General features: G+C 38.0%; 1 protein-coding gene across 3 annotated transcripts in view; it reads right to left on the bottom strand.

Moving 5' to 3' along the window:
- Positions 1-11,535, bottom strand: part of Xrn2 (5'-3' exoribonuclease 2) — an 86,546-nt gene that overhangs the window by 5,049 nt on the left and 69,962 nt on the right. For all 3 annotated transcript variants that reach the window (XM_029567586.1, XM_008841269.3, XM_029567588.1), the window contains 2 exons: positions 10,069-10,196; positions 3,739-3,802 (listed from right to left, as the gene is read on the bottom strand). In XM_029567586.1, the coding sequence (XP_029423446.1) occupies positions 3,739-3,802; positions 10,069-10,196 (192 nt within the window). The remainder of the gene's footprint in view (positions 1-3,738; positions 3,803-10,068; positions 10,197-11,535) is intronic.

Genomic DNA, 11,535 nt, shown 5'->3' on the forward strand with positions numbered 1-11,535 from the left:
TTCAATTCCCTCAAAATAATCATTTTTATATTAATTATTAATAATTTGCAAAAATAAGCAAACAAATTTATTTGGAAGAATTTGTTTTTCAGATCAGAGATGGAAATTCTTAAGTTGGCCTATCTTACCTCTTTTAATTAGTGGTTATACACTGAGGAAACTTATAAACTGAGGCACTATTTGGTATCGTGGTGGCAACAATATTGTTTCCAAATCACTGCTCTGGAAAACAGCTGCTAACTAAAGTCCACCAATTTTTGTAGCTTTAATCTATACATATAGCTAATCATGATTTTTAAAGGTTTTTCATGGCTGAGCTAAACAACCACAGGTAAGTAAACGGCTGCCTTGCATAGGGTGAAAAGGACTAAAATGCTGGCTATCTCAGTTTAGTATTATCAGCATCATTAACAAGAGGTCGTTTGTATGGTTTGTGTGGGAGAGCAGGAGGGAGAATGGCCTGTGTGTTTATTTTGTTTTTGAGACAGGGTTTAGGTAGCCCTGGCAGGCTTCAAACTCATATTTTCTGTCTCAACCTTCTGAGTGCTGGGATTACAGATGTGTGCCACAATGCCTGGCTTGCTACCCCCACCCCCCCCTTTTTTAATTAAAAAAGAGCATCTATTGCCAGACATGATGGTGCATGCTTTTAATCCCAGCACTTGGGAGGCAGAGGCAAGTGGATCTCTGTGAGTGTGAGGTCAACCTTGTCTACATAGTGAATTCTAGTTCAGCCAGTGCTACATAGTGAGACCCTGTCTCAAAAAAAACAAAACAATAAACATTTATTTTTGTGTGTTCACATGCACATGCATATGCATGTGTGGTCAGAGGACAACTTGAAGAAACCGAGTCTCTCCTTCCACTATGTGGGTCCTGGAGACGACCTGAAGTCATCATGCTTGATGAAAAGCACCTTTACAGACTGAGCCATCTGACTGGCCCTCTCACTGTATTTTTAAGTCAAAGGAATAAATGGATTTAAGCACTATCCCAAAGGAGTAATTCAAGACAACACAGTATAGTTTAGAAAACAAAATACATTCAAAATTCTCTTTTATAAAACAATTCTCAACACTCAAAAATAGTGCAGTGGAAATGTTCTGAACTAAGGATTACCAAAACTTGGTTCTCAAGACTTCCACTATTACACCAGGCACGGTGGTGTGCACCTTTAATCCCAACCCTTGGGAGGCAGAATCAGATGGACCTCTGCAAGATCAAGGCCACCCTAGTTTACATCATGACTTCCAGGTGGGTTGTGACTAGGGAGACCCTGTCAAAAAAAACAATCACAAAAAAATAAAACAACAAAACAAGAACAAAGCTGGGGCAGGGGGGTGGTGCACGCCTTCAATTCTAGCACTCGGGAGGCAGAAGCAGGTGGATCTCTGTAAGTTTGAGGCCAGCTGGGTTTACCTAGTGAGTTCCAGGAAGGCTGGGGCTACAGGGAGACCCTGTCTAAAAAAAAAACAACTTTTTTTTTTTAAAAAAAAAAAAAAAAAAAAAAAAAAAAAAAACCAAAAAAAACAAGACTTCCACTACTTACTAGCTGTAGTTTCTTAGAAAAAAATCACAATGGTTTCTCTCTATCTGGTAAGGTCTGAAAAATTCAACTGACTATGGAGATGAATACTGACCTGTATCTACTCATTAGCTACAGAAGCAGAACTCAAACAGTTTCCTTTATGCATAAAATGGTTTATTTCATCAGCACTGGGAGACTGAGACAGGAGGAATGTAAACTTGGCTAATGTGGGTCACACAGTGAAATTCTGCCTCCAAAACAAAGGGTCCATTCCCTAAGTAACCATGAGGATTCTATAGATTCTTACCTTTCAATTTTACTTTCAGACATAATTTTAGGTATCTACAACAAACCAAAAACATCTTAGAAAACTTGCCCCTAAACTTCTGGGTTCACAAAGTCGGTGAAATAAGACTAGTACCTGGGGAGGGTAGAGTAAGAACAAAAACATGGTGAACACCAGGGCAAGGGAAGGGACAAAGACAGTAATCTTAGGAAAACCCTCTGTACAGAGAAAGGAAAGCTGCTGTGGCTGAAGCAAACGCCTCAGAAGTGCAAGCCAAGCCTTTATTTCCTTTCAAGTGCTGTGGCTTTGCATTATGCTCAGAGTAAATATTCTGATGAGTTTTGTTCTAGTGAAAAGTTCCTTGGTAAAGAACAGCTCTGTGCCTCAGTTTTGTCTGCAAAAATGGAAATTCACAACATCTATTTTTAAAGATTCCTGGGAGAAACATACAAAGTCATGTTTATAAAAAGATGTTAACACAATGCTGACACTTCATAAGCTTAAGATAACCTTAGAAATTATTAATAATATAGGAAAGAAGTGAGCAACAACATGATAAAACTAAGTATATAATTTAAAAACGTCTTCCCCTTTGTTTTAAAATGGTGTTATGCTGGCCACAGTATTGCATACCTGAAATGCTAGCTTTTGTATTTGGGAGACTGAGGGAGGTAGATAACAAGTTCAAGGCCAGCACAGGACACACAGGAAACCCTTTCTCAACACAAAAACAAACAAAAAAAACCTAACTAAATAAATGGTGCTACTCTGACAATAATGCAATAGTGCATGTTGTGTGCTTTGAGCATTTACCCTGGAGAAACAGAACACAAATATACTTACCCATCATATTTAATATGTGACATGTACAAGGTAGCTGACACTGTTGTCTTTATTATTGTGAAACAACAGAGGGCAATTTTGGAAGGTCTAAACAGCCACCAAGTATTCTTATAAGGAGAGCACTATTTCTAACCCCATTTTTAAATACATTTCATTTATTTCATATGTGAACAGATCAGAGATGGCTAAAATGGCAAAATAAAACAGACTAGAAGTGACAGTGAAAAGGTAAACTACTGCGACGGGCTCCATTTGGTTTTGCATTTATTGATGCTTACAAAACTAACCTGAAATGATACATTTTTAAGCTTCCCTTAAAGAAAATTATTCTATACATGTTAATTATTCATAACATGCCTATCTGATTTGTCATGGAAAGTTCATCTGACTTGGGAGCATACAACTTATGAATGAAGGAACACATGTCAAACATCCCTTCTTATTAAACCATGTCACATTCTTCCTAGTCCATGGTACTTATTAGACTGCAGATCCCATAATCCTCTTCTGAGTCCCTTCTGCATTTAATTCAGTTCAGTCTTAAGTAGTTAAAGAAACTGTTTTCAGTGGCAACTAATAACTACTGACCTACAGTGACACTGCCCTACAATAGGCCTGTCAGCTCTGAAAAAGTTGTACCAAAGAAGCTGATTAGGACTTGAAGAGGTCTGTAGCAAGAATCAATAGCTGCTCTGTACTAATGCTGTGCTGTGGGCAGACATGATAAAAGTGGAACACCATTAGTTATGCCTCATTAAGCTGCACAATCCTGCTAAAAAGAAATTTGTTTAGCCTGACCAAAACCTAATACAATTTTAAGCCCTCTGTGTTACATGTTTCAGGATATCTCGGAAGCTTCAATAAGATAAATGCCACGAAACAAGCAAAGCAGGAAAGTATATAAACATGAGGATCATAATTCAAACTCTTAACCATTTTCCTTAAGAACGGGTACAAGAACAAATATTTGAGGTGGGAAAAAAGTATACTTTAAACATGGAGGTTTCAGTTTGTAAGCAGTCAACAAACTCCAAATGTTGATGTGGGAAAACATTTGACACTCAGCTTGCTTTAGTATTACCTGTCAAATCTTTGTTGTTGGAAAAGAGGAGTAGGACCTCGCCAGGAGTCTTGGGGCCTCATATCTAGAAAACAAACAGTTCACAGAAGTTCACAGAATGCTTTTTAAAGTAATCACTATCTCACCTGCCCACATATTTCAAAAAAGAAGTGAGAGAGCACATAACTAAGTAAACTAGTCTCATCACTAAGCACAAATGCAAAAATTACCAGCAGGATCAACAACGATTTTTGCTTATTTTTCTGCAGCCTTGACCATCAAACTCACTTGCATTATGTGACTGTGTAAACATATACACACACTTTTTACATTATGCTTTAAATGTTATCCCAAAGGAGAGAATCTAGGCCTTTTTCATAAATACAGACTGAACTGGTAGTGACTTCAATAGACATTTCACATTTTTCTCAAGAACGTGCCGACTGCTCCATCATCAAGGGGTGTGCTGGATAGCTTTAGTGTCAATTTGACACACCTGGGTTGAGGGAGCCTCAATCGGGGAATTGCCTCTATTGGACTGGCCTGTGGCCATGTCTGAGGGGGATCTTCTTGATAAGTGATGTGCGAGGGCCCAGCCCACTGTGGGTGGTGCCACCCCTGGGCAGGTGGGCCTGTGTTGCATAAGAAAGCAGGCTGAGCAGGAGCCATGGGAGCAAGCCTGTAAGCAGCGTTCCTCCATGGCCTGTGCTCCAGCTCCTGCCTCCAGGTTCCTGCCCTGAGTTCCTACCTTGGGCTCCCTGATGAACTGGTGTGACCTGGGAGATGTAAGACAAATAAACCCTTTCCTCCCCAAGTTGGTAGTGGTCAGAGTATTTTGTCACAGCAATGAAGAAACAAGCTAAGACAAGGGGAGAAAACACAATTTCTCCGACACAGAGTAGGAAAACAAGCTAATAAACGGACCACCCATTTTCCTAGAGTTTGCTGGTAGTGAAACTTCTCCCCTTAACACAAAGCAGCTTCATTTAGTTAGAAGAAATCAAAAGCTACTGCTTTTCTACATGAACTGATAGTTCCAAGGAAGTTTTGAAAGACCCATCAACACCTGACATGGCATGACATTCACATTCAAAGCTCGAAGGATGTTATCAACCAGTGACTGTTGCTATATTCAGCCTTGCAGTCAGTCACTTGCCTCTGGAGTGAGGGTGGGGAAGGCAGAGGTGGCAGGGGGGTTTGCCGTGACCTAATTAAAAAACCTGGTTCCAGAAGTTATGTAATGAGTTCACTGTGTTCGGACAGTAACCATCTCTAAACCCACAAGAGCAAAGGCAACAAGGCTTACTATAATGTATTCAGGCTCGAATTTTAATGGAAACACAAACCAAGAAACATGCTTTCAAAATTACTTTCTTAAAGAAGAAATGAAAGCTTATCCCCAGTTAAGAACCAAAAATGTGTTCAAGAAGAGAAAGGAGGGGAGGGGTAGGGAGGGGATTGTGCTTTAAAAAATTTCACAAAGCAGAAATGGGCCAAGTAAAGTATGTATGTGGCAGCTGATCTGGGCTTCCTTCTCATCTCTACAGGATCAAGAAGCCAGTCTGAAACAGTTCTCTAGATGAGGGCACACTACCCAAAGGGAGTGAACTTCATGGTTTCTAGCAGAAAGGATCCTTTCAGAAAGGATAGGAAGCCCTTCATTAGAAAGCAGGGTAGGCTCTCTAGCTGAATTATATCCCATTTTTATTGCTTAAAAATTTGAGAATACTAGCAGTCAGGGTGAGTCACAACATAGAGAAAGCATCCCAGAAATCATCAGATACGAAGTATAGTTCAAGATCTAAATGGATGTTCTGGAAGCTAGTTACCACATAATTCACAGAAAATGGAAGAAAAAAGTTGCCTACTCCAGGCCCAAAGTGAATCACTACTACAGAATACACATTATCAAAAAAATTTCATTCATTTTAGTTTTTGAGATAGGGTCTCATGTAGTTCAGGCTGACCTTAAAACTCACAGTATAGCTGAGAATAACCATGAACTTCTGATCTTCAGTGAGCACTACCACCATGTCTAGTTCCTGTGGTGCTTGCTGGACTGGACCCAGGTCTTCCTGCTACACATGTACTCTACAAACTGACCTACAACCCCACCCTCCTTTAGCTCTGTATTTCATAGCCTCTGTACTACATCCTGGAAACACATCTCTGTTTATCATGAAGGCCCAATTCTATAATCCACTTCCAAGGTGTCTCCTAAAAAAGCCACAGAATCCATACCATCTATGGTACTTATGAGAAGCTTTCCACACTGAAGCCCTGATTTATCCAAAATCCATTGAAGACAATAAAAAAGGCACATACATATTCCAGAGCACTTATTCTAATGTTTTCTGAAAATGAAGGGAGAAAAAGGATGTGTATTTTTCTCCTAGACATAGTACAAATGCAGAACAAAGCCATCACCACCAATACACATAGGAGTCAAACATGCTACATGTTAAATTAAACACAGCAGTATTTTCACTTTCAGTACATCAAGCGCTTCCCACTGTTTCTCAACTCCAGAACAATTTTTCTCACATAATCTCCGCATGTACAAATACATGGTATTCTGCTAAAACCCAAGCAAAGTATCTAAAACTTAAAATTTCTGTGTCATATAATTATTAAACATGACTTATTTTCATTCCAAAAACAAAAAACAGCAAAGAAAGCTTCAAGGCTAGCTTTAAACAAATTTCTTCATGTAGTTCTGAGTAATATATAGCCCTTAAGTATTCATAGAGCAGAAATATTTCCTGCTAATAGGTAATGAAGTAGATGGTAAAACAAACCTATTATTCATTTGTGTGGCTCTAACAGAAGATCTATTGGAGAGGGGAAAATCATAAGACAGTGAATTGCACTTCAGAAGGTACAAGCGTGAGACAAAAAAATGACAGTGAATTTTTCCCTTTGGTCTTTAAAAACTTATCCCTTTACTGGAGCTCTAAGGCCACATAAACCAAGACTTCACCAATAGCTTCTCAAGAGACAATTTACCTAATCAGTGTGGCAATCACAGAAAAGATTCCACATTTACTGATTGCACTAATCAAAAAACACTTTTCAAATATGGCTAATTGACAAGTTTACTGACCAAAATGAGAAGTCACATATCATGTTCCCTGGGCTGCAGAAACTGAATGTTTTATTCAAACTAAGTACTCAGGGCTATACTTGATTCTAACAAGTTATCAATAAGTGAACAATTACTCATCAGCCCCAAACTGACACAAACCAAAGACTAACAATAGGGAACACCAAAAGCAGACACATGAAATTGGCCATTTGACCAATGGTTCTCCTTAAATGTATTTCACACTACATTAGAGAAAATAACGATGATGCTAAAAAGATTTTAAAAGAGTAAATGGTTTACTTTCAATTTACTAAAACAGCTTTTGACCAAAGCATCACATTGCAATTTATGAGTGACTTTTCTGGCTGCTACAAATATCAAGAACCACTGACCTAGGGTATCATTTCTCAAAGAAGGATATGTACGATTTGTTTTGGTTTTGAGACAGGGTCTTCCTCTGTAGCCCAGACTGGCCTTAAACTTGTATAATTCTCCTACCTTAGCCTACCAAATGCTGCTGGGATTAGAAATATGAGTCACAATGCCCAGTGCAAATGATTTTTTGGTAGTCAGTGAACAAGCTTTTCTATCTTTACAGTTATACATTTACTTTTATGTTATTTTTTTAAGGAGGCACAATCAACCCATGTTTTAACAGTGGTATAATTTATACATTTAAAATAAATCAGTATGAGTGGAAAGGAAGAAGATTTAAAGGTAAGTATCCACCAGGCAATATGTTGATAGACCATAATCGTGGCGACCTGGTTACTGGGCCTTAGGAACATAATGCTTTGGTTTAGTTATAGTTTCAGTGTCGCTTAATGCACCACGTATCGAGATTTAATTCCCACTGTAAGAGGGTGGAGGTCCAGGCATGGTGGCAATGCCTATAGTCTGACTTACTTGAGATGCTGAGGTAGTAGGACCACTTTAGTTCAAAAGCTCAAGAGAAACCTGAACAATATACTAAAACCTTGTCTTGGGCTGAAGAGATGGCTCAGTAGTTAAGAACATGTACTACTCTTCTAGGGGACCAGAGTTTGCTTCCCAGCACCCACATGGATAGCTTAAAAATGCCTCTAACTCCAGTTCCAGGAGGATCTGGGGTCTCTGGCTTCCTTGGGCACCTGCATGAAAGTATGTAACACACACACACACATTTTAAAATAATAAAAATAAATTAAAAAAAAAAAGGAGGGACTATGACAGGAAAATGGCAGGGGGAAGAAAGGAGGAACAGAAACGTTATCAACTATGTTGGTTTGGGGGTGCTTTGGGGAGGTGATAGGATTAGGCTAAGCTCATCGGGGGTGAATCTCTCATGAACGATCCTGGTGAATTTACTAAGCAGAAGGACAGAGTGTTCCCTGTTTCTTGCTATGTGATGCCTAGCACTGCTTTGGGGCTCTGCCAGCAAGAAGGCCATCACCACATGAAGCCCCTCAACCATGCCTTCCAGAACTGTGAGTCTAAATAAACTTTCTAAGTTACCCCACCTCAGGTTTCTCCTTATAGTAATCCAAAATGAATTAATACACAAGAGATTAAAGGAAGCTTCTTAATCGGGAACACACACTTTACCTTTGCTGCTCAAACCTCTTCAGACCTGTGAAAGTTTACACAATGCAACTGCCTCAGAAATGCCTGAAAACTATCACCTTGAGAAATACTAAACTAAGATTATACTGGCTCTAGCATTTCTGCATCCCAATTCTTTTTTCTATGTGGTACCGTGATGGGCAGAAGTAAATGTAAAGCGTCTGAAGAAAAGGGAACTGATAAGGAATGTGCCAATAAATAGTTGTCACTGACACTGAGCTGGATATGCTCTCACTACTTACTGATTAGACTCCTCCACTGCACATGGTAGGTCTTGATAAATACATGGAAATACTTGGAAATGTTCTCTACTAGATATTAGAAGGAAGGTTGCTATTCAGCTACTGTGCTGCATTAACCCCCCACAGGCTCACTTAACTCTGACCCCTCTATGCTTCAAAATACAGAATGAAAGTGCTGAGGTGCAGTTTCCTGACAGTAAGTCACAATACTACGTTCAATTCATGAATCCATACAGCAGAGCAGCCACAGTATCAGAGAGAGTGCACACTGATAACGAGAGGGCCTTAAGAGAATGAGACCTTTAGAACCATTTCTTCTTGGGTACTATATCCAGAAAGTCTGTACTTCAAGTTAAAAAGTGGTTTGTAAATCAACTAGCATTAAAACAATACTATGCATAAAGCATAAATACTTTCTAACAATCACCCACTTTTACCTGTCACTTTAACAACTGCCTAACATTTGCACCTAAAGCAATGGTTCTATCATACCTACTAATGAGATTCAATTTGGATTTAAAAAGGGTGGTTTATGCCAGATGCAGTGGCGCATGCCTATAATCCCAGTGCTCAAAAGCCTGAAGTTCTATAGAAGCATTTCTGTGAGTTTGAGGTCAGCGTGGGCTATATAGCAAAACCCTATCTCAAAAAAAAAAGCCAAAAAACAAATAACAACAGTCTTTCAAAAAAAAGAAAGGGGAGAGAGATGAAGGGATACAAAGAAGCTTAAAGAATTCTGGGAGTTCTCTGTAAATAAAGGCTTTAAATAAGACAGTTTGGAGAACTTGGCATCTGACTTATATTTTTATGATAAATAAGCACAGCCATAGAGCTCAAAAATAACATTAAATGGAAATACAATTAAACTTGGTGTAGAATGCAACTATTTTCTACCTTTCTCACTGCAATCAAAATACCATGTTCCTGTGTTTTGTGGTTAACACTCAAAACTACCAATAAGACATTATGAAGAGTTCAAGAAAGGCCAGGGTCTTCTCAGAAGAGGGACATTCCTACCTAAAGCAATGTCTGACCTCATATTAGGTAGAACTGACATGCAATTTGAATCAAAAAAGGAATACTTTTGTCTTTCAGTATGATTACCATTTCAAATCTATTGCACCTAATTTAACTATTCAAATATTTGCATTAATCGTCTCTAAATACCTCTTTCTGTATAAGTTAACTCAGAAAGAGGTTTATAAGATAAAAAAGACATCCAGTTCACCTTATTGAACTAACTAAATACAGTCAAAATACAAAGCATTTGAAAGATTTTCAAAAATGTATTCTAACAATCATTCTTTAATTCCACTATCTCTGCACTGATTCAATAAATCTTTTTAGTAACGAGTATGAGAAACCAACTTTTGTGGTCTTGCTTAATTTAGCATATAAAATAACCAATTAGTAAAAACTTACTTGACATAAGTTTTGGAATTTGGGCTTGTCCTCTCAACAGTGGCCTGTATAAGTTTCCCTGGTAAGTTCCAGGTGGTGGTGCAGTGTTGCTGTAAACACCAGTCCCTGAGCCTCTTGGCATAACATGTCTGTAAAAAAGACCTCCACATAAGGAAAAATATTGAAAAGTACAGAGATATATCCATATATTAAGCTGACAAAGCAAATGATTATATAAAAATAAAGTTTATAGTCAAAGTTCAAAACTGCACAATGGTAATCATGATAGCAAATGTTCATTTGTCATACCAAGATTATTTAACTGATAATCCTCTAAATATTTAATTATTTATGTAAAAGATAACAAATCTTTTTTCTGTATATTTTAGTTTGTTTCCTCAAGGATCTATGCTGTTGCTGTCACTACAAATTACTACTGTTTCCTGTTATTTTTAATTTACTATATCAAACACTGCCCTGTAGCTTTCTTTACTTTTAATAATCATAGCATGTAATCTATAGAACATTTCACAATCATGATGTCTCATGTTTTACCTTACCTTTTCTCTCATTTAGTGCTAGTATTACAGGTTTCAATGAACTAGATCTAGATAGGTATACAGTTATGTTCCTTTAAAATTAATTTCTCAAGGTAAGTTTCAAGAAATAAAAAATTTAGATCAAATATTATCTTTAAAACTCCTAACTCTGGGGCTGGAAAGATGGCTCAGTGGTTAAGAGCACTGGCTCCTCTTGCTGAGAACCCGGGTTCAATTCCTAGTATCCACACGGCGGTTAACAACTGTTTGTAGTTCCAATTCCAGAAGAATCTGATGTCTTTTTCTGACCTCCATAGGCATTGCATGACAGTGGTGCACTTACGGGCATGCAGGTAATATACTCATACACATAAAAATAAAAACAATAAATAAAATTTAAAATCAAAACAAATCTCAGAACTCTATTTAGAGGAACTTCAATGTTGTTTTCCAAAAGAGTTGAAAAAAATGGAAAAAAAAAAAATACTAAGGCTATGTATCTTTCATTAACAGGAATGAAGACTTTCCAAAACAGTAACAACCAACATTTACAGTGTTTTAACTATCCTAATAGCTTGACAGAGATTAGCTCAGTTAATTCTTACAACTTAATGAAGTAGGTGCAATTAATGTCTCCATATTACATAGAAGGAAATTGAGGTGAAGAGTGGTATAGAAACTTTTATAAATATATGAATAAAATTTGAAAGATGTTAACTATATCCTATTCTTAACCAGTAAGCCACAGTTTTTCACTATTCACCATATAAATCACATGTTGACTAAATCACTTTCTTCTTGCGTCAACCTCGAGGGCTGGGATTATACCATATGTCACCACATCCACCCAGCCTGCTCTTTTTTGTCCCAGTCTTAACTTTGATTGTTTCAAAGTCTTCTAAATATATACAGCCTCTTCTATAGCTTGGGGAGGCGGGGGGGGGGGGGG

This window comes from Nannospalax galili, unplaced genomic scaffold (assembly GCF_000622305.1).
Source record: "Nannospalax galili isolate Female #2095 unplaced genomic scaffold, S.galili_v1.0 scaffold510, whole genome shotgun sequence".
In the NCBI taxonomy this organism is placed as follows: domain Eukaryota; kingdom Metazoa; phylum Chordata; class Mammalia; order Rodentia; family Spalacidae; genus Nannospalax; species Nannospalax galili.